The sequence below is a fragment of the Acipenser ruthenus genome, chromosome 26 (genome assembly GCF_902713425.1).
Source record: "Acipenser ruthenus chromosome 26, fAciRut3.2 maternal haplotype, whole genome shotgun sequence".
NCBI lineage: Eukaryota > Metazoa > Chordata > Actinopteri > Acipenseriformes > Acipenseridae > Acipenser > Acipenser ruthenus.
In genome coordinates, this window is record NC_081214.1 from 14,962,799 (window position 1) to 14,986,536 (window position 23,738).

General features: G+C 40.6%; 1 protein-coding gene across 1 annotated transcript in view; it reads left to right on the forward strand.

Annotated features, from left to right (window-relative positions):
• Window positions 1–23,738, forward strand: part of LOC117963365 (collagen alpha-5(IV) chain-like) — a 77,485-nt gene that overhangs the window by 30,797 nt on the left and 22,950 nt on the right. The window contains exons 4-30 of the mRNA XM_059000833.1: window positions 171–215; window positions 666–710; window positions 1,349–1,411; window positions 1,852–1,905; window positions 3,091–3,117; window positions 4,227–4,307; window positions 4,565–4,627; window positions 4,997–5,032; window positions 5,872–5,913; window positions 6,576–6,668; window positions 7,271–7,324; window positions 7,931–7,987; window positions 12,165–12,209; window positions 12,546–12,599; window positions 13,359–13,400; window positions 13,510–13,603; window positions 14,261–14,296; window positions 14,752–14,928; window positions 15,537–15,617; window positions 16,116–16,205; window positions 16,859–16,929; window positions 17,676–17,867; window positions 18,244–18,412; window positions 20,950–21,042; window positions 21,790–21,894; window positions 22,340–22,437; window positions 22,926–23,076. Coding sequence (XP_058856816.1) covers window positions 171–215; window positions 666–710; window positions 1,349–1,411; window positions 1,852–1,905; window positions 3,091–3,117; window positions 4,227–4,307; window positions 4,565–4,627; window positions 4,997–5,032; window positions 5,872–5,913; window positions 6,576–6,668; window positions 7,271–7,324; window positions 7,931–7,987; window positions 12,165–12,209; window positions 12,546–12,599; window positions 13,359–13,400; window positions 13,510–13,603; window positions 14,261–14,296; window positions 14,752–14,928; window positions 15,537–15,617; window positions 16,116–16,205; window positions 16,859–16,929; window positions 17,676–17,867; window positions 18,244–18,412; window positions 20,950–21,042; window positions 21,790–21,894; window positions 22,340–22,437; window positions 22,926–23,076 — 2,158 coding nt within the window. The remainder of the gene's footprint in view (window positions 1–170; window positions 216–665; window positions 711–1,348; window positions 1,412–1,851; window positions 1,906–3,090; window positions 3,118–4,226; window positions 4,308–4,564; window positions 4,628–4,996; window positions 5,033–5,871; window positions 5,914–6,575; window positions 6,669–7,270; window positions 7,325–7,930; window positions 7,988–12,164; window positions 12,210–12,545; window positions 12,600–13,358; window positions 13,401–13,509; window positions 13,604–14,260; window positions 14,297–14,751; window positions 14,929–15,536; window positions 15,618–16,115; window positions 16,206–16,858; window positions 16,930–17,675; window positions 17,868–18,243; window positions 18,413–20,949; window positions 21,043–21,789; window positions 21,895–22,339; window positions 22,438–22,925; window positions 23,077–23,738) is intronic.

The following is a 23,738-nucleotide window of genomic DNA, read 5'->3' on the forward strand; positions in this document are numbered from 1 at the left end:
TAATCCACCAGGCTGAAATCCCATTAGAACAACTTTTTAAACACAAACCAGTTGAAAGGTTGAATTTATGAGTTTGTAGCTGACAGAGGTGCAGGTTCTCATCATGCTTGCAGTGTGTGTGTTGAGTTGAAGGGGTGTGACTGTTCTCTTTTATTCCCATTGTCTGTTAGGGGGATGATGGGCCACCAGGACCAGGGGGTCCCAAAGGAATCCGAGTGAGTATGAATGGCTTCATCTGAAGAGTTCCCCTACTTTAATATTAACATTAACAAAATGTGCAGGCCACATATTCCAAATGCAATGTTAAATGAGCCAGCACTCTTGGATGTAACAGATTATTGAGCTTTGTATTTTTTACATTCTGTGTTTTTTTTATAAATGCATTTTAACACACACCTTCTAGTTAGGCTGAAAACACAATAAAACTTTTGAAGGTATTTGGTCATTGTAAAACATGGCTTTGTGTTTTTGTATCTTTGAGCTGCTGCAGCATTATATACATTTCATTTAAAAACTGACAGAGTTAACACGGTGACGTCTCTTTTTTTTTTTTTGTGAAGCTCTTATCAATGGATAAGAAGACCTATAGAAATGTGAGTTTGTGGTTGTTGGAAACATTTCTCTGAATATGTTCTGAAGCTGCTGCTTTTATTTCCTCTTCCCAGGGACCTCCAGGACTGCCAGGATTCCCAGGAACACCGGGACTTCCAGTGAGTAAAAGCATTCCCTCGGTGTGAGTGTCTGCCCAGGGGAGAGTAACCGGTACAGCCCGGGGTGCAGGACTTCAGTGGTCACATGGTCATGTGCACTGCAGATTCAGGGACGGGACACTGCACGTAGTACATGCAGCCACTGGAGGGCGCCAGCCTTGGGAAAATGAAGGCATGCTGACAGTTTAATGTAGCTTGCCTTCAAACACTAGGCTTGTCAAAAAATGCATCAAAAAGGCTTTGTTTGACGGTTATTCCAGCATAGACTATAAAAGGAAGTCAAGTAGACATTTCTGCATGAATCTCATAAACCATTCCAAATGCTGATTTTCATATTTTCAGTGTTTAGAAACTAATGGAAAATCGAGTGGCCTGTTGATGTTGCTAGTTGTTCTAGCTGCAATGAAAATGCCATTACATATCCTGGCCACTAGATGGCAGGTGTCCTCTGTAAAATAGAATTTCAAGAAATAAACCCACCAGATTGTAACCCTGTTCGAATGAAATATTAACACAAAATAAAAATAGCAGTGACACTTCAAAGGTTGAACCTTATGCCCCCTTGAAGTTAGCATTTAATGTATTTATTATTAGTACAATTTTTCAGGGGATAACATTTTTTGTGTTTCCATTTCTAGGGTCTTCCTGGACAGGATGGGCCCCCGGGTCCTGTGGGTACACCAGGGTGCAACGGAACGAAGGTACTGCTGGATCAGAGCCCTAAAACACTGCAACAAAACTTAACGGAGATCAGCATCATGTGGATGAAAACACTTTGACTGTCTGTCTGTCCAATGCACTGTACGGCACATCCTCTTTATAAGACACTTTTCTATACTGCAGAACAGGTTGTAAGTGGTTCAGTCATGGCTCCCGTTTCCCTCATAGTGCCACTTGAATTCTCATATGGTGTAACACAAATTGCACAGCCTCCTGACTGCAGCATTATAAAGGGGATGTCTGCTCTATGGCTGTTATTGTCTCTTGCTTTAAAGAAATCAAAAGTCCAGGAATATCTGCCACTGGCTCTAGACAACTAATGACACTGATTTGTTTGATCTGTGCTTTACTAAAGAAAGAAATGTGAACCTCCCAATTGAGATAGGAAACTCATTTCTGATTTTTTTCCCCCTCATTCCAGGGTGAAAGAGGATTCCCAGGAAACCCAGGATTCCCAGGTTTACAGGGTCCTCCGGTAAGTTAAATACCAGCCAGTTCAAATTCAATTAGCTGTTACCTTCCTACACTATACAATGTGTTGGTACCAAAGCTCTGCAAATGTCAGTGATATTCTTTGAGTGCTGGATGCGGAAGCAGCTATCTTGTTTGTTTATGTCCGTGTCATCTATGTGGTGTCGGGTCTATCAGTATTCATGAGATACGCCATTGAATGGTTTTCTCGGCTTTTTCCGGAGAAAAAATGACTAGAGACCTGTTTTTTTGCGTCTTTGGACCGGAAAGGGAAAATTGCAATGTCCGACCAGGTCCGACATAGGACCGCAAAGGGTTAAGCCTAATAATAATGACATTAATATACAGGGCGATTCAAAATGTGTGCAACGTTGTTTTCAGTTCTGCTTAAATGTTGACGTTATTAAACACCCCTCTGGTGGCCATATGGTGCATCACAGTGTCTCTGTCAGATGTTTTTTCCTTTGCATGTCATCTTCCAGTTTTCAAGCTGCTCCGACAATGTTGCATGCATTAGGAATCGCCCTGTATGTGCTTTTTTTAAATTGACTTTTGAGATTCGATATCCATTTCTATAGGGGCCCTGAACCCAGTATGGATTGGAGTTACTGCAGTCGAACCTGCTTGTAACTACACATGCATGAAGTTTACACTGTCCTTTCTTAAATGTGTTTTTTTAATTATTATTATAACACACTGGTTATTTTCTTCAATCTTTTGTTGCCCTTCCTAAATAACTCTTTGAACTGGTATATGAAATTTCAGCATGTAATCCCTGAGAGGGGCGAGCGCCTGCAGTATGTTGTTTTTTTTTTTGTAGAGTAGTTCCATCACCGCTACTTCAGCTGTTAATATCTCAATGAAAACATGCTGCATTCAAGTGACCTGATGTTAAACCAACTGTATGGCAAGTGATGGATTTTAACAATTTCACAAAGTCAATGGAATCAGCCACTTAGTGGCAGGCTACGCGCTGCTGTAAAGTGGAGCCTTTGTGATGTTTGTTTATCCAAACTATGCTGTTGTCTTTTTGGCAGATACATCCCATTTGTCATAAGTTACGATACTTGTAGTGTGATGCAAGAATTATACGTTGACTTTAAGGCCGAACATTTTAAACTGACAATGTGAGCTTATGTTTTTGGTCTAATATATTTATTTGTTTTTTTTTTATTTCTTTTTCACTCAGGGTCCAGTTGGTATACCAGGATCCAAGGTGAGTTTATTTTCATTATTTTTGTGTAGGGGATTGTAAAATAGAATAGGGTTGTGAAATATCCTGTTTTATACAGAGAAGTTGTTGTACACCTGCGGGTGTATCCAGGAAAAATATGGTATAAGAAATATGGTGGAAACCTGTACACAATATGTATATCCCAGAGCCTAGAAACCTCTAGGTGCTGGTTCACTGCCTACCCCTCATTGTGTATAGTGGGGGCCTTCAATTGGTGCATGCATGACGTAATAGACAAGTTTAAATGAATATATGTTTGCAGACAGTTAGTTATTGTGAAGCTTTTGGCCATGGCGATAGGTCAATAGTTTTGCATCACCCTATAGAATTAACACATTTGGCTTCATAAAGTCGAATGAAACCTGCTGAATAATGTTATGTTAACATATTGAATTGCATACTGCTCTGTAGTTTTGCATATACTTTACGAAAAACTGATATTTCGAAATATGGCTTCCGGTACACTTTGCAATATCATTTTCTAGTTTCTTTGATTGCATGTTAAATAAAAGGGCCGTCCCAGACCTGTAGAACGCTGAAGAGCTCTGTTGGGTTCTGTTATGATGCTGGCCCATCCCGGAGCTGTAGAACACTGAAGAGCTCCGTTAGGTTCTGTTATGATGCTGGCCCATCCCGGAGCTGTAGAACACTGAAGAGCTCCGTTAGGTTCTGTTATGATGCTGGCCCATCCCGGAGCTGTAGAACACTGAAGAGCTCCGTTAGGTTCTGTTATGATGCTGGCCCATCCCGGAGCTGTAGAACACTGAAGAGCTCCGTTAGGTTCTGTTATGATGCTGGCCCATCCCGGAGCTGTAGAACACTGAAGAGCTCTGTTGGGTTCTGTTATGATGCTGGCCCATCCCGGAGCTGTAGAACACTGAAGAGCTCCGTTAGGTTCTGTTATGATGCTGGCCCATCCCGGAGCTGTAGAACACTGAAGAGCTCTGTTGGGTTCTGTTATGATGCTGGGCCATCCCGGAGCTGTAGTCTCTTGCCGGTTCTTACTGGGAATGTTTCAGAAGGCCTGTTTGCAGCGTGCCCTTGTCCTGTGCCCTCTCTCCTGCCTCAAAGTGCTGCCTCTCTGTTTGTAGGGTGATCCAGGCGAGTTGATCTCATCCGGTCGATATGGACAGAAAGGTGAACCAGGCCTGCCCGGGCTCCCAGGGGTTCAGGTAAGATAGAGTATGAGAACTGGGGAGAGATGGATAGGACAGAGCCCTGTGTGTGTTTCACAGTTAACTGTTCCAGAACTGCATTGATGTTTGACAGATGCATGCATATTTCTTTGACTGTTTAAACAGTTATGCAAGCAAACCATTCTTTTTGATGTCATTATTATATTGGTTTTGAGCTCAGTAGCTCCCCTAGTACATTAAAAAGCAGTTATGTGTAGTGGATGCTGTTAATGTTGTGTTCTCTTGTTTTCAAGGGTAATACAGGGCCGCAGGGTGTATCGGGGCCCATTGGGCCCCCAGGACCTCTAGGTTATCAGGTGGGTCTGTTTTCACATCCTCACACACTTGTATTCAGCCTCTCTCTGCCCCAGTTAGAGTTGTAGCTGTATGGCCAGCTCGCTCTTCAGGAAGCACAAACACAGTTTTTAAACCACTGCCTGCAGAAATAACATTTAAGTCGAATGGAAGGCTGTCATTTTGAATATACTGTTGGGAGTAGGGGTGTGTGATCTCATCACTGGTTGCAGATTATAAACTGCAGATATAAGTGGAAGCAGGCAGTATGATGATGAGCTCCATACTATATCTGCGTATCTCGCTCTCGCTCTTGCTCTCGTTACACATGCCTCTGACCAGGCTTGTGTTCTCATTAAGGATGATCTCATGCTGTTTTATTTGTTTTGCAGGGCCCCCCCGGTCCCCCTGGTTTTCCTGGCCCCAAGGTAAGATGGATCTTTATTCATAACTTTACACACAGAAGATAGTAAAACTGTGGGGAACAAAGTTCAGTAGATTTGTTTCCCCTGATACCTCAATGAGGGTTCTTGCTGAAGGCATTTTTTTTAAAAACATGTTTACCAAAGGCTGACTTGCAAAGCCCGTTTGTGTGTGTACTTCTTTGTTTTTTAAACTGCATTTCTGTTTCGGGTTAACACAGTAAACTGTGTTGGGATGCTAGATGTAAATTGCCAGATGCTGTATTTGTGTTTCACAGTTATGGTCACAGATTTTTTTCTATAGTATACATGCAGTACCGTACTGTGGTGTTTGACACACAGATGTCCTCACATTAATTTACATTGCCCCGACGATAATAAAGCAACTGCAGTGTAGTATGATGACACCCTGTGAGATGTGATACTTTCACATATCTGTTGACCCTTGGAAACAATTCAAGCTCCTTCTATTCCTTGTTTTACTTTGTTTCACTTCGACTCTCTAGTGAGGTTCACTTCTCCTGCCACAGGTTCGAAGTACACACTGTGTTACTTCCTGTGTTACAGGTTATTCGCCCCCACTGACCCCATATTGTTGAGCTGCAAGGTAAGGTGCAGATGGGGTGCTGTATTTAGTGTAACACAAAGTAAGCTTATGGTGTTGTGGCTGAAAAGTGGGCTTCGCCGGAGTCGAGTAAGATCCACAAGGAAAACGACATTCTAATGAGAGATAAGAAAATGTGAAACAAGTGACAGACTTTAGCTTGTTTGCTGCAGCCATTCCCACTGAAGGCTGTCCTGGCCCTGGAATCTGTGTTTCTTACCGTATTTTGTTTATTTTTTAGGGTAATATGGGCTTAAATTTCCAAGGTCCTAAAGGTGAAAAGGTAAGATTAAGAGAATTTTCAACCCCTGTTAAACACGATTGCATGTGTTCGTTGGTTATGGATGTGAATGTATTGTAGAATAATATTGTTGTCTAAAAATAGATTAAACCCCAACAATAGTAAAGGGTTCATTTCTTAAAAGCTAAGTTAATTTTAGGAACAGGCAAGTGATACATGTAGCCCTGTATCCTTTGAGCTGGAATGAACACCAACTCCTTGCTGCTTGAATATCACCCAGATGTTTTATTTTGCATCTGCTTTGGTTGTAATTTAGTTTTGTACCAGCAGGTGGGGACATAGACCTCAAAAATGTGTTTGAAGTTTGTGGACCCTGCAGTTCTGAGTACGGTACATTGAAAGCAATTGCCAGAAATTCTAAATCCCTTGCCAAGCAGCAATGAATCGACTTTACTAAGTTTCACACAATAAATCAAATGATTTTTTTTTTTTTAACTAATTCATTAACGTTTTCATTGTCATGTGTTTTTTTTTTTTATTAACTTCAATAAAAGAAATACATGTCAGGTAATTCATTATTATTGTCACTTTCAAATGGTTCATTTACAGTAGATTTGGTCTTTTAGGAGAGCCTGCTCTTTCAAGCTAGTAAATCAATACATGTGAATGACACTTCACACTCTGTCCTCTCCTCATGTTTGCAGGGTGATCTGGGTCTGCCGGGGCCCCCCGGCCCCCCTGGGTTGATAGGGGAACAGAAGAGACCCAACGGGGCCGAGGTGCAGAGAGGAGACAAGGTCAGTGTTGTGTTGACATGGGGGTCACCCTTCAGTACCAGGGACCCTGGGGAAACATCTGTGCTTATCCAAATGATGGAGTAATCATTATTAAACCCTAGATTGAATATCCTCCCAACTGCCCTTTGCTGTTGTCCAAAAATTGCTCTACAGTAGTGTCCTCTGACACCACCTCACAATGAACAGAAAGCATCACAGATTTCGCTGGATTATTCACTTTGATATGTGTAATAAAACTGATATTGACAGCCATTTTCACCTATTTATAGATGTGGTGGGGAATGTATGTTACTGACAGACTGGAAGCAGAGACTTCAGAAACACAATCCACTTTTTATCTGATTTTATTTTTCACATTAGTGCAGTAAGACATTGAAAAACTTCTAGTGAAAATGTTTGTTGTTTTTTTCAGTATTTCTAACTATTAAATTCAGCGTTTTAATTCTTACGGATGATATCGCACATTAAAATTCAATTTGAATTTTAAGCAGATTTGAAATTTGAACAAAAAAATAACAAATGTAATAAAGGAGGTTATCTAAATATGTTTTTCAATGTAGTCGTTCAGACTGTATTTTGAATCCTAATTTATTTTATTTCAGGGTGATGTTGGGTCACCTGGTCCACCGGGAGCTCCAGGGCAACCAGGCTATCCAGTAAGTAAAACAGCAGCACTGTGGATCAGTGCAATGGTGTCTTCAGTACACTTCCATTTACTTTTGTCTAGGACGTTTCCCCCATTTACAAAATGAATATGTAATGTTAGATTGGGTCAGTAGGGGGCAGCAGAGCACAGAGAACCCAGACACCAAAACAACACCTGCCATAACACTGTCAACAGAGCTGTCTAGGCAGCGGAGGCATGGATTTGCTGCATGTTTGTGTTTGCCTGAAGAATCAGACTTTGTAGACATTAAGGGCTGGTTTTCCAAGTCCAAGATTACTGCTCACCAAGGTCTGTTAAACCAGCCATTGCTATATTAAAATGATACAGTTTTCCTTGTCAAGGCTGTAATGAAATATTAATCTGGATTTTGAAAGATCATACTGGCTTTATCAATGATACAGACCGCACACTTTGAATTTCTTCACAGTTGGTACACGGTTGTCTTCTATGATTCTCCTACTCTGTTACAGACAATGCTCTCTACACATGAACAGTTTCACTGCCACCTTGTTTAACCTCTTGCCATGTCGATGACTTGAACTCAATTTAAATGTCTTCCTCAATTCATTAATTCAGTTTATTTTCTTATCTTTAGGGTCCCCCCGGTGGTCCAAAGGGTGAGAAAGGGGAGCTGGGTGAAGCAGGAAAGAGGGTAGGTAAACTGGGCATTGCTGGGTTCAGACGAGTGTTAAGGTTTTGAAATCCCTTTTCTCTCCTCTTATTGGCACTAACAGTATCACTGGACTTCTATTTCATAAGTTCTGGTGCAGATATTTCAGACTCTCTATACAGTTAAATGGAGTTGCTGCAGTTTCCTGGTACCTAATCACTTCCTGTGTTGTAGTTCAAACTCACGCCAATGGTCTAGCTGTAATCCGACAATATGACCTACAGCAAAAGTACCAGGATGTAGCAGTTTATCTATGGCATTGTATTTGAAATATTTGCTTAACCTTGAATTAAAAATATATATAATCAGCATGAGAAAATGGGGACCAGTAATACCGGTAAAGCTAATAAAATTGTAACAGCATCGGTTAAATCTCTTAAATCACTGTATTATATAGTTTTTTGCTTTGACCTTCACATCTAGAAGAAGCTGGCTCTGAATTTTGGGGGTCAAACCTTGAAATGCCAGTTTTTAAACCCCCCCCCCCACCCTTGAGACCCACTTTTTTAGGGGTGTATTTTGCAAAGCTGTGTACAGGTGTAGGGAATCTCCTTTTGCTACCCAGAAGGTTTGTGTTGTTTGGATTCCCCTTGAACTAATTGATATTTGAGAATTCAATTTTAGGACAAATTAATGGAAAATGACATTATAATGCTTTATATATATATATATATATATATATATATATATATATATATATATATATATATATATATATATATATATATATATACACATACACACAGTACTGTGCAAAAGTTTTAGGCAGGTGTGAAAAAATGCTGTAAAGTAAGAATGCTTTCAAAAATACATGTTAATAGATTATATTTATCAATTAACTAAATACAAAGTGAGTGAACAGAAGAAAAATCTAAATCAAATCCATATTTGGTGTGACCACCCTTTGCCTTCAAAACAGCATCAATTCTTCTAGGTACATTTGCACAAAGTCAGGGATTTTGTAGGCATATAGTCAGGTGTATGATTAAACAATTATACCAAACAGGTGCTAATGATCATCAATTCAATATGTAGGTTGAAACACAATCATTAACTGAAACAGAAACAGCTGTGTAGGAGGAATAAAACTGGGTGAGGAACAGCCAAACTCAGCTAACAAGGTGAGGTTGCTGAAGACAGTTTACTGTCAAAAGTCATACACCATGGCAAGACTGAGCACAGCAACAAGACACAAGGTAGTTATACTGCATCAGCAAGGTCTCTCCCAGGCAGAAATTTCAAGGCAGACAGGGGTTTCCAGATGTGCTGTCCAAGCTCTTTTGAAGAAGCACAAAGAAACGGGCAACGTTGAGGACCGTAGACGCAGTGGTCGGCCAAGGAAACTTACTGCAGCAGATGAAAGACACATCATGCTTAGTTCCCTTCGCAATCGGATGATGTCCAGCAGTGCCATCAGCTCAGAATTGGCAGAAAACAGTGGGACCCTGGTACACCCATCTACTGTCCGGAGAAGTCTGGTCAGAAGTGGCCTTCATGGAAGACTTGCGGCCAAAAAGCCATACATTCGACGTGGAAACAAGGCCAAGCGACTCAACTATGCACGAAAACACAGGACCTGGGGTGCAGAAAAATGGCAGCAGGTGCTCTGGACTGATGAGTCAAAATTTGAAATATTTGGCTGTAGCAGAAGGCAGTTTGTTCGCCGAAGGGCTGGAGAGCGGTACACGAATGAGTGTCTGCAGGCAACAGTGAAGCAAGGTGGAGGTTCCTTGCAAGTTTGGGGCTGCATTTCTGCAAATGGAGTTGGGGATTTGGTCAGAATTAATGGTCTCCTCAATGCTGAGAAATACAGGCAGATACTCATCCATCATGCAATACCATCAGGGAGGCATCTGATTGGCCCCAAATTTATTCTGCAGCATGACAACGACCCCAAACATACAGCGAAAGTCATTAAGAACTGTCTTCAGCGTAAAGAAGAACAAGGAGTCCTGGAAGTGATGGTATGGCCCCCACAGAGCCCTGATCTCAACATCATCGAGTCTGTCTGGGATTACATGAAGAGAGAGTAGCAACTGAGGCTGCCTAAATCCACAGAAGAACTGTGGTTAGTTCTCCAAGATGTTTGGGCCAACCTACCTGCCGAGTTCCTTCAAAAACTGTGTGCAAGTGTACCTAGAAGAATTGATGCTGTTTTGAAGGCAAAGGGTGGTCACACCAAATATTGATTTGATGTAGATTTTTCTTCTGTTCACTCACTTTGCATTTTGTTAATTGATAAATATAAACTATTAACATGTCTATTTTTGAAAGCATTCTTACTTTACAGCATTTTTTCACACCTGCCTAAAACTTTTGCACAGTACTGTATATACAGTATATATATATATATATATATATATATATATATATATATATATATATATATATATATATATACAGACGTGCTCAAATTTGTTGGTACCCTTACAGCTCATTGAAATAATGCTTAATTCCTCCTGAAAAGTGATGAAATTAAAAGCTGTTTTATCATGTATACTTGCATGCCTTTGGTATGTTATAGAATAAAGCAAAGAAGCTGTGAAAAGAGATGAATTATTGCTTATTCTACAAAGATATTCTAAAATGGCCTGGACACATTTGTTGGTACCCCTTAGAATAATTGGATTATAGTGATATTTCAAACTAATTGGTTTCTTTAATTAGTATCACACATGTCTCCAATCTTGTAATCAGTCATTCAGCCTATTTAAATGGAGAAAAGTAGTCACTGTGCTGTTTGGTATCATTGTGTGCACCACACTGAACATGGACCAGAGAAAGCAAAGGAGAGAGTTGTCTGAGGAGATCAGAAAGAAAATAATAGACAAGCATGGTAAAGGTAAAGGCCACAAGACCATCTCCGAGCAGCTTGATGTTCCTGTGACAACAGTTGCAAATATTATTAAGAAGTTTAAGGTCCATGGAACTGTAGCCAACCTCCCTGGGCGTGGCCGCAAGAGGAAAATCGACCCCAGAGTGAACAGAAGGATAGTGCGAAATGGTAGAAAAAGAACCAAGGATAACTGCCAAAGAGATACAAGCTGAGCTCCAAGGTGAAGGTCTGTCAGTTTCTGATCGCACCATCCGTCGCTTTTTGAGCGAAAGTGGGCTCCATGAAAGAAGACCCAGGAGGACTCCACTTTTGAAAGAAAAACATAAAAAAGCCAGACTGGAATTTGCTAAAATGCATATTGACAAGCCACAATCCTTCTGGGAGAATGTCCTTTGGACAGATGAGTCAAAACTGGAGCTTTTTGGCAAGTCACATCAGCTCTATGTTCACAGACGAAAAAATGAAGCTTTCAAAGAAAAGAACACCATACCTACAGTGAAACATGGAGGAGGCTCGGTTATGTTTTGGGGCTGCTTTGCTGCGCCTGGCACAGGGTGCCTAGAATCTGTGCAGGGCACAATGAAATCTCAAGACTATCAAGGCATTCTGGAGCGAAACGTACTGCCCAGTGTCAGAAAGCTCTGTCTCAGTCGCAGGTCATGGGTCCTCCAACAGGATAATGACCCAAAACACACAACTAAAAGCTACCAAGAATGGATAAGAACAAAACATTGGACTATTCTGAAGTGGCCTTCTATGAGTCCTGATCTGAATCCTATCGAACATCTATGGAAAGAGCTGAAACTTGCAGTCTGGAGAAGGCACCCATCAAACCTGAGACAGCTGGAGCAGTTTGCTCAGGAAGAGTGGGCCAAACTACCTGTTAACAGGTGCAGAAGTCTCATTGAGAGCTACAGAAAACGTTTGATTGCAGTGATTGCCTCTAAAGGTTGTGCAACAAAATATTAGGTTAGCGGTCCCATCATTTTTGTCCATGCCATTTTCATTTGTTTTCTTATTTACAATATTATGTTGAATAAAAAATCAAAAGCAAAGTCTGATTTCTATTAAATATGGAATAAACAATGGTGGATGCCAATTATTTTTGTCAGTTTCAAGTTATTTCAGAGAAAATTGTGCATTCTTCGTTTTTTGTGGAGGGGTACCAACAAATTTGAGCACGTCTGTGTATATATATATATATATATATATATATATATATATATATATATATATATATATATATATATATATATATATATATATATATATATTATAGTCTAAAGCCTGCTTTATTTAATTTCTTTTTTTTTTTTTTTAAAGGGGAAGCCTGGCAAAGATGGTGATCCCGGTGAACCAGGTTTTCCGGTGAGTTCTCAAATCCATTTTGTAATAATACAAATTGCATCTACTGCATTATCATTGCAACTGGAGTTTCCCTGTTGTATCCACCACCTAATGTAGCAATGACATTGTTGTTGTTTTTCAGATTATGTACTTGTTTTCCTGTTTTGGATGTTTGTTTCTATGATGTAACACTTGAATATATATATATATATATATATATATATATATATATATATATATATATATATATATATATATATATATATAATAATAATATATAGACACACACACACAGCAAAAGAATACAACCAAGCTCATGTTTCTTTCTTGATGTTTTTCTTTGTTTTAACCGCACAGGGTCAGCCGGGGGATCCTGGATTACCTGGGCTACCAGGAAGAGACGGCGAGCTGGTGAGCCCTAGTCACAGCGCTTTCATTTGATTTGAAATCATTAAAACAGGAGCCGTTCATACACAATGTTAGATGTTGTTTTAAACAGTCTTGCTATTTCAATGATCCCAACTGATTATTAAACCATGTAAACTCGCCTCTGTTTGTGGCTGTGGTGTATAGTATAGATTCTTTACTAAACAATCTCACAGACTCAATTTAGCATCATGAACTGCTGGCAATGAATGTCGGCGCCCTTCGCGTTAGATAGGTGATAGTGACTGAGATCAGGGACTCTGTCTGCTTTACCTGATAAGCCAGGCTTCATTTGCTGGGCCAGCAGACTTCTTTACTTCAGCTGGCAGGTTCTTTCAGCAGCAGCATGGCCCTGCTCACAGAGCTGAGACTCTGGGCTGTCTGTCGCTTGCTTCATGTGCCGTCATTGAGCACCACAATAAATCTGCTGCTTTTGATTTAGGGCTGACGGCTAATGAATTGTGTGGCGTAGTACTGTACTGACTGAACATGTATTTTGTTAATGAACACTGTTGTAGACAATGCTGTTCTGGTACCTAGAAATATGTTTAGAGTGCCACAGCACAACGTGCACCTTTATTGAATGAACATTTCTGTGCTTTTTAATGCTCGCTTGACAAGCTTATTGATGAACTCCTGATCGTCAGCTCAGTGCTATTGTTCTTTGTCCCTCTGAAGTCCTATTAAAAGGCCGTGTCTCGTATGTTTGCACATTAACTAATTGATGTTTATCTTTTCTTTCAGGGGGAGAAGGGTGACCGTGGTTACCCTGGCCCTCCTGGAATTGTAAGTATATTGCCTGAATGTATTATCTGTGGATTTCTTGTTTTCACCCCAGTCCTGCAGTCTGTGCAGGGGCTGTTCACACTGACGCCGTGCTGTTTGTTTCTTCCAGGTTGTCGGTGACCCTGGTTCAGATAGAGTTGGACAGAAAGGCGATCGTGGATTCCCAGGATTCCCTGGGCAGAAGGGTGAAAGTGGATTGCCTGGTAAATATCTGCTTTTATTTTATGCATGGCTAGAGATATTGCATCCCCTTACATTCTTTCTCCTTTTTTTTTGGTAATTAGTTTATTAGCTGTTCTATTTGTACTTTACCGTGTAACTTTTATCAATACAGTACATTTTCCTTATGATGCACTAAATCAAGAAACATTTAAACACTGTCAAAGTATGAGTGAGTCTTGATAAGCCCACCATTGGCTCTGCCCACTACTTTGTATTTCTATATATAATTTCTATATTTAAACTCTCAATGCTGCCTAGGAAGTGTGCTGTGTGGTGTGCTGGGTGGTGTGCTGGGTGGTGTGTGTGTGTGATGCATGTGTTAATGTACTAAACCCTATGGGCTGGTTTCACAGACACCGCTAGCTCTAATCTTGGACTACCCAATGTTACCTTAGGTATTGCAGTCCACAATTGGTACCAATCTGAGTGTGTGACACCAGACTTTTTTGAAAGGCAAGTTTCATTGTCCTTCCTCAATTACGAGAAAGGAGTCGGATGCTTTGTGCATTAGTGGCAGTGCTGACAGGTGTGCCAGCAATGCTTCTGTGAGAAACAATGATATACTGTATCTTACCCTTCATGGTTTCATGGTGTTTTTATATACAATATTAGAACTTCTTTCTTTTTTTGCAATCTAGGTTTGCAAGGTCCTCCTGGTCAGCCCGGTTCTCCTGGTAAGAAGAATTTCTAAACTATTAATAAGGTTCCCAGTAAGGTGCAGCAGTGAGGGGAGGGTTTTTCTTTTTTTTTCCTCATTGGGTTTGACTAGTTCTGGCTCACTGTGATACAGTGCCTCAGATTCTCAAGGGCTGCCTAAACCTAAAACTCTCACATCACTTTCTTTAGAAGTTGTTGTATCTTTAGCAGAGAATGCATTACTCCAAACAGTTGTCTATTAGTTTTATTTTTTTATTTCTCTCTCTTAGAAATGTGTGAATACATCAAATTAAAGGGATTTTTGGTTTCATCATTTGACAATATTGTATATCATATTTTTGCCTGTTTAATTATCTTCGTGTTCTGTATAATTCTAATCAGAAACAATACAGAACACAGAATTATGTATTCAAATGTAGTGGGACACGCAGACAGGAACGTTTAATCACGTCTGTGGTGTTCTCTGATGTAGGCCTAGTTCTGCCTGGCAACCGTGGTCCGCCTGGCTACCCCGGAGAGCGCGGGCAGAAGGGAGATGAGGGCCCGCCTGGAGTTTCTCGTCCCGGCCCTCCTGGGATCGATGGGAGACCTGGAGATCCTGGCCCTGCTGGCCCGCCGGGCCTTCCAGGGACTGCAGGCACCACTCCAGGTAGATCGTGCCACCCTCCCTCAGAAACGGATCAGTTGAGACCCCAGAACAAACCAGGGGGCTAAAAGAGCAAAAGGGAAAAATGACGTCATTTGTATGAACAAATTTGTGTATGACTATAAAATGTACACAATGAAATCAAGAAATTGCACAAGAAATCACTTTTCTAGTGGAAAGATGATGACATCATCACCAGTTAGCAGTCGTCCCAAATTCTGACTGGATTTAATCAATAATCGATGGCCTGTAATGTCCACTGGGGCATATTGACCACGCCCTAGTAAATGTATTGCATAGGTACAGTGGAAAATATTTCTGAATGTCTTTGTTGAAGCATTAACAGTGGGCACACAAGAAGGATTAGCTTTGATTTTTTAGTTTTATTAAAAGTAAACTGTTAAAAAAAAAAAAAAAAAAAAAAAAAGACTGCACCACTTTTCCTTTTAAGTTTGTTTAACTTCAGGTTTGCCTGTAACTGTGAACGGTGTCCCCTGCATTGTTGATGGGACGATGCAGTAGGCTCTGAAATCAGTCCCTGCACTGCACTGTTCAGTGTCTTGTGCTTTGTTCAGTGGTTCCTTGCTGACGACTGTTGCTTGTGATTATAGATGTCCTGTGCATGCCCGGTCCTACTGGCTTACCTGGGCAGGTGGGGGAGCGAGGATTTCCTGGAGAGGCAGGACAGAAAGGTACAGTATCACCAGATATATTCACACAGCTACCGTACACTCAGATAGCCATATTCTGAAACAACCCTTTAATAATGATTTGCCATATTAAGAAAACACACTTAAAGTGAGAATTCACACAAGTGTTTCTGAATATGGCCTTATGTCTTTTAGTACCCCATTTGTCATGATGGCACTAAACTGTAAGGCTCCATTTACCTGTAACTTTCAAGTCGGAGAGAAAACATTAGTCTTTTTTTTTTTTCCTCTGGTTTTATTTAGTAAATATTTATACTGTAGTTTTAAACTGTGTGTGTGTGTGTATATATGTATGTGTATATATATATATATATATATATATATATATATATATATATATATATATATATATATATATATATATATATATATATATAGATGATTGATTGAAAATTGAAAATGTTTTACCTTTTTAGCAAGCTCTTAAATTTAAAGGTGTATAGGTACTGTGATTTATTGAACATGTGCACATTGTTGCAGGTGTAAAGGGCGATACCTGCATCGACTGCTTTAGGGACTCTGAAAGAGTGCCTGGTCCCCCAGGACCCCGAGGACTACCAGGGACCCCAGGTGAGGCGGGAGGAGGGACCGGGGCTGTCAGGGTTGCTGAACGCCTGCGGGACTCAACTTGGGTTCACAGAGAATCTACTTGTAATGGTTCTACGGCTGAGTAGGGCTAGAGTTTAGGATTGAGTAAAGCAAAATAAACAACTATCCCTGCATTGCCCTGTTCGTAGCCAGGTGCTTTGACCTCTAACTCTATTCAAAGACCAAAACAACTAGACTGGAGATATGGAGACTGCATGGGTTACTGTAAGCAAGTTTTATATGCATTTTTTCTTTTTAAAGAGAGCTTGTCTTGTAGTAATACTAAAAAATACTGCATGTCTTGCCATACAATATAGTTGTAGATGCGTTTACTATCTTTTTCCTGGGGTCACCTGGTAGACCCTGTAAATACATTAATAAGTAAGTACTTTGGAACAATGTAGCTGTCGGTCAGAGGAATATTATGATATGGGGTAAGGGGGTTGGAACACTACAGCTATGATCTTTTTAATATGGAAGGTTGGGCAACAGTGTGGAAACCTAACAGCTGTCGCTTTTTCTCTTGGAACAATGGCCTGTTGGTTAAGCAAAGGACAGAAGACTGAGTAAATGCAGATTGACACTACTGTCACGAGAATCATGTGTGAATGTTAAACTCTGCTGCTTTATTTTAGGGGTTCCTGGATTCAATGGGCAGAAAGGAGACAGAGGGTTCCCAGGTGGAGCAGGGCCTATGGGTCCTCCAGTAAGTCATTCATTCTTTTGAATGCTGAAGCGATGCCTTGGAGTGTCTGGCAGGCCTACCTTGTATCTTCTCATTTACGTAAATAAGAGAATTACTACTTATCCTGCTATGCCGCTGTAAGAATGGCAACTTTACATTTTTTTTTGTTTGTTTTAAGCAAATCACAAGTGCACAAAATATTGCTGTGATCTAATTGACAATGGACTAAATACAGGCTGGTAATGATCAGAAAACAAATAGCTGGATTTTTTGCTTGTATTTTAATAATTAAGCAGTATAAAATAGAATTCGGGGGTTTTTGTATAGATTTCTAAAGGTTGAACTTACTATTCAATTGGATTTAAATTCCGTCACCATTTAAACTTTTCTGATATTTTACTAACTTTAACACCAGATCTGCCACTGTTTTAGATCAGTTGAATATACCCCTCTGTCTTCAGTGCTTTCTGATGCAGAGCGCTCGGAGCAGGCGTCACAGTTCCTTTCAACTGTTACAGCCTTTATATAACAATTCAGAGCTAACTTGATACAAGACCACCCTCTTATACAAAGGATATAAGGCTGTATCTTCATTTACCCCATAATGCCATTCTGTTTGCTCCGTCCTCCTCGGTATCAAGCAGAACACGAATAGCATGGCCTCTAGGCACCCTACTACACCACACGTGAAGGTGGGATCTCTCATCAGACGCACTGCAAGGCTTTGATTTTGAGACGTTCTAAGACGTTCTCTTGCTTGTTTTCAGGGTTTGCCCGGCATGCCAGGCACTCCTGGTTTTCCTGGTCCTAAAGGTGATCCCGGCACTGCCATCGCGCTCCCTGGGATGAAGGGCGACAAAGGAGACTCGGGATTCCCGGGGTCACCGGGCCTGCCTGGGTTGGATGGGACACCAGGTCGGGACGGCCAGCCAGGAAGTCCCGGGGCCAAAGGGGATCCCGTGAGTTTTATTTGTCTTTTACTGGGGAGTATGGTAGGCGTTTTACATGATAGAATATTTATCTTTTTTTGGTAAACCGAGAATTTAAACAAGCCCGAAATACAGCCCAATTCCTAACCCAACCACTTTTAAAATGTCAAATTGTCTAAGAAAATGCAGTAAAACAAGTCCTGTAGTCAATAGAAATCCAGAATGCGTTGCCAATTAACTTGTGTACAAGTGTTGTATTGGGCCAATTGACACAGGATCACAAGCAGCCTTTTCTTGGTTTCCAGCTCATGTGTTCTACGCCTCTGCTTTTGAGGATTCAGAGAGTTTCTGGGTAAGGGGAGAAACTTCTGAACATACACACTGAATATTTGAATATTTTTTGAAGGGTTCCGTTGCATTCAAAGGAGAAAGAGGTCTTCCAGGGGACCCAGGACCTTCAGGTTTCCCTGGGGAGAGGGGTCCGATGGGCCCTCCAGGATTCGGGCCCCAGGGTTCCCCAGGAGAGAAGGGGGTCCAGGGTGTGTCTGGTCGTCCGGGCTCTCCCGGAGCTCCAGGTAAGCGCTTCACTCCCATTGCATTGCAGCGTCCTCATTTCTGTACGTTCACTTTCTCCTACTTTTACAGTCACCAGGACGTTCTGCAGAGCTGTATTTGAGTCGAAGTTGATATTAAGAATGAGTGTGTCCTGTTTTGTGCAGTTTGTGGTTGTTGAGTTAAGTGTTGTCTCTCATTGTAATTCATGTCTTTGCTTGTGTGTTTGTTCTTTTGCTGCAGTAGGCCCTGTTCACAAAGCTTTAACTTCATGAGTAACTGAACGTAATGTCTGTTTTGAGAAAGTTTGGTAGTCTTAAGTGGTAAAGTAGTCAACAGTTTAGAAATATCACACCGTATTTCAAACAGTACTTATTTAATCAAAACGGACAGAAGAACGTTAGCCAAGGTAATACAAATAATTGCCTTGCCCCTTAATAGTATTAGCAGCATTCGATTCATAACATTGTCATTGGTAGCCTGTTTTCTTGTTGATTTGACGTTTTTATACTTTAATTCAGGTTATACATGTACAAAATTACAATGTTGTAATTTAAAAAAAGGTACTATCCTGAACTGGTATCAAGTCACTTCCTGTGTGGTAGGACACGTGACTGAACTACAGCACAGGAAGTGATGGGTACCAGGAAATAAAAGCAACATTTATACTTCTGTGACGTTGTCTTTTGAATTATATCCCACACTGAAGTATAAAATCCAAGCAAAGACAGATGAAAAGGGGGTAAAGGAAATGGAATTGAAAATGCTGGTTCGCACTTTTAAAGCTTTGTGACTCGGGTGTGGTGTCCCCTGTCTTGGCGCTGCTCTCGTTGGTTTTGATGGCTCTTGCTTGTGCTCGGGTGCTGACGCTGTGTTTAACACTGCTGACAGGACCCCCTGGAGAATGCCTCCCCTACCCCAATGCTGGGGACAGCTACTATAGCAGGAGCTTTATAGGTGGTCTGGGAGGTGAGACACACACAGGGGAGACCCCCCCACTCAAGAAATGAATAGGAACACCTTCTTCCTATTCATTGCTCAAACACTTACCCTGCTTAACAGAAAACCTGTCCGAAGGATTTTCACTTGATGCTGTTTAGCTGAATGATCCGGGCAGTAAAATGGAAGCTGTATATCTACGTTTTAGAAGAGTAAATGTATAAAGTGTCATATACAGACATTTTCAATAAAAAGTAAACCTGTTTTTCATAGTAGTTTTGGACTGTTAATCCAGGTGGTTTGTATATTTAGCACAAGTTATTCAGTATCAGAATATGGATTTATAAAGAGTTGGCTGTCTGCCTGTCTACATATGTATGACATGAATTTTATATACATATAAAGAACTAGTCATCCAATTATCCAGTTGTGATACATCTTTGTTAGTGCATACTTTATCCAGTTGAACATTCTTTAGCATGTGTCATTCAGATGGAAACAAATTGAATCATTTAACATTTAACTTTAAACTATTAACACGCCCTAACCTACATATGTATAGGCCATCCCAATCTGAGGATAATGGAAATCACGGAATTCGCAGTCTTCCACAGAGTCACCGTATTCTACAGCTACGTCATCATCATAATTATCATAAACAGACTGCTAAAGTGACCTGAAATATAGAACTTAGTGGTTCGGTTCTAGTTTTGTAAAATTAACAGATGTTTTGTCTCCTACAAAAAGTAGGCGTTAATTCTCAGGTCTCATGTAAGTTTTTGTAAGTTTGTAAAGATTTGACTGATTTTAAAAATGCTTGATCTAGTAAATTTGAAGGACTTAACCCATACATTTGTTTGATTTGATTGTTTACTTGATTTACAAGAAATGTAGTAGTAATAATAATAATAATAATAATAATAATAATAATAATAATAATAATAATAAGCCATTATTAATACAAATACTAAACACAAGATGCTTCGCCAAACACTCCGCCGATATCTTACTCAGTTTTTTGCATATATTCCCTCAGATTTGGACTGCTTCTACATATATGTCATATTTTTTACATACAGGGTATGTCAGGCACCATAGGCAATATCATATGTTATGCCAAGAATGCTCTGTTAAAATGAGGCCACACCCTATAGATTACATCCAAATGATCTCGATGTGTTCCTCTTTGCTAGACATCTCACACCTTTTACATGTACTGTATGTGTCATGCATGTAGCTCACTGTTATGCTTTTTCATAAGCGCTGGCTCCTAATTTCTCCAGCCGAGGGATGGAAATAATAAACCTATTGCATTGCAGTTTCACCCATTCCAGGTTTTGATACCAGCTTGATTAACCACAGTGTATAAATAACAAGCTCGGGTATGTCTTATTAAACCAGTATTGGCTCAGACTGCCATGCAATGGTTCATAAAGATCGGTCCCAGGCAAACGCAGCTTTGTCTCAGGACAACCTTCATGCTTGCTGCTGCCATCTAGGGCAAAGGAAGAACGTTGAATTCTTTTTAGAATATAATGTCATTTGTTGCATTATAGGTTCTACTGGATGATGCACAACCGGCATCAAAAATAACTTAAAGTGTTGTTCTGACTCCTGCCAGGTTCTAAAGGAGACTCCGGCCAAACAGTGTCAGAACCGGGCTCTCCTGGGCCAAGAGGGCCGCCAGGAGATCCCGGGTTTCCAGGGAGTCCAGGTAAGATGACCTCTCCTGAACCCTGGGACCAGTTGGATTAATTGTTGTACACTTTTTAATGTGAGAAACAGGTTTGTGAGTGGTTCTGTTGCTCCAGCTTATGTACTGATGTATTGAACTTCAGCCATTAATATCTCATAAACTATTTGAGATGCAGACTTTGTATTTTCAGTGTTGTGGAATCTCCAGACCCTGTTCATGTGGACCTCAATAAAGGTTTCATTAGCAGTATTCTCCATTGTTCGGTGCCACATTTGTTTTAGTCTCTGGCCAAATGTTCATGTTTACAAATGTAATCTAATGGCTGTATAAAGAGAGCATGTCCTATTTGAGAACAATAGCAGTGCAAAAAAATATTTTCTGTCAGACATGATTACAGAGACTTCATAAGTGAATGGCCAATTGTCATAGTCTTTGTATATGATACACTAGGGAGGGGTGGCAGAGTTGAATGGTCCTATTGTCCAATGATTTGAATGGAATGGGGAAGTGTGTTTAGTCCTGGCACTTTAATAGACAACTTAGTCAGGTGGACTTTTAGATGGCAACTCAATATTGGTGCACCAGAACACCAGACAACTTCAGCATGATGGCAAACAGCAAGAAATAGCAAGGGGAATGTGTAAAACCACTTATCATATTGGTTCCATGACTTAATCAATGTATTAGTGTCTACTTGACTGTTTTGAGTAATGTTTGAAGGCTTGGGAGCTGGTTTTAAAGACCTGTTTTGTGGTGTTGGTCAAGGTGGATCAGGACAGCCAGGACAGCCAGGATTCCCAGGCGTGGGAGGACAGAAGGGTGACCCCGGCCCCCCGGGTATAGGTCTTCCAGGACTCGCCGGACAAAAAGGTAACAGTTTGATAGACATTGAGTGGGACAGTGGGCAAGAATACAAGACAGCAACGCGCCTTCTGTAGGTCTTATTCATTCCAGTAGGCTGGACCCAAATATGAAATTCCAATCTATTGCCATGGTAACCTTTCACAGAAGAATCCCTTCAGGGACATAGAAAAAAGCTCCTCCAGTTCTATTGACAATGTGTTTTATGAAAAATGCTATTTGGACCCCCGCATACGGGAGTTGGGCAAAATTGGCCCTTCCAGTCCTGGTCTTTGTTCCCATCCTGTCCTAAACTGTTTAATTGAACCAAATACATCTCATTCCAGACCCTGAAGTAGTTTATTACCTTTTAAACCTAGGGGCATGGCCCTCCAGGGCTGTGATTGGATACCCCTGCTCTAATTGAACAAACATTGAGCTGAGTGAAATACAAGAGGTTGTGTGATCTGCTTAGGCTTCCCAGGAACACCCGGCCCACCTGGACAACCAGGAAACCCAGGCAGACCAGGCCTCGATGGGTTCCCCGGGACACCAGGCTCCCCCGGACCCAAGGTAAGGGAGAGACACCTGCTCCACAGCTCTCTGTCATTCTGTGACCCACTGGAACTATACAGTACATTTGCAATAAACGTCTTCAAATTCTCTTTGCATTGACTATCTGGGTACAGAAACCTAGTCTAACTGTGCAGATCTACATATTTTCAGGCTATAACTTATTTAATCTTTTTATTTGCTTGATCAATTTGATTGATTGTTAAACAGCCTATACATGACTTCACTGCAACAATCTTAACTACTGATATCTCACAGACCATTTGAGATGCCAGCTTCATATATTCTGCGTTGGTCATGTGACTTTAGTATCCCCACTATAAAAAACGCTTTCCATTATTGGCTTCATACTTGGCACACAACTGTATTCTATTATTAAGGTCCTATTTGATTGTTGATATTGTACAAGAAAAACAAACACTTATTGCAGTCATTTTGAAGCTATTGCCTCCAAGACAAAGCTGATTCTGACAACGGTCTGTTTTTAGGGAGAGCCAGGCTTTGGCCTTCCTGGACCTCCAGGCCTCCCAGGAACTCCAGGATCAAAGGGATTCCCAGGACCAAAGGGAGACCCCGGATTCCCTGGATCCCCTGGCCAGCCAGGGGGCCCAGGCTTCAATGGAACACCAGGGCCTAAAGGTAAAAATGCACTGAAAAAATCGATTAGTATTAATCCTATAGATACAGTACATATATGAAATCAAAACACCATTATAATGTGTTTCAAATGTATAAAAATTCCCCTACCCACAAGATGGATCACCTGAATGTTTTAGATGATGATGATTATTGTTACCCTAGTAGTATATAAGTTCTGTGATAAGAATATACAGACGTGCTCAAATTTGTTGGTACCCTTACAGCTCATTGAAATAGTGCTTCATTCCTCCTGAAAAGTGATGACATTAAAAGCTGTTTTATCATGTATACTTGCATGCCTTTGGTATGTCATAGAATAAAGCAAAGAAGCTATGAAAAGAGATGAATTATTGCTGATTCTACAAAGATATTCTAAAATGGCCTGGACACATTTGTTGGTACCCCTTAGAAAAGATAATAAATAATTGGATTATAGTGATATTTCAAACTAATTAGTTCCTTTAATTAGTATCACACATGTCTCCAATCTTGTAATCAGTCATTCAGCCTATTTAAATGGAGAAAAGTAGTCACTGTGCTGTTTGGTATCATTGTGTGCACCACACTGAACATGGACCAGAGAAAGCAAAGGAGAGAGTTGTCTGAGGAGATCAGAAAGAAAATAATAGACAAGCATGGTAAAGGTAAAGGCTACAAGACCA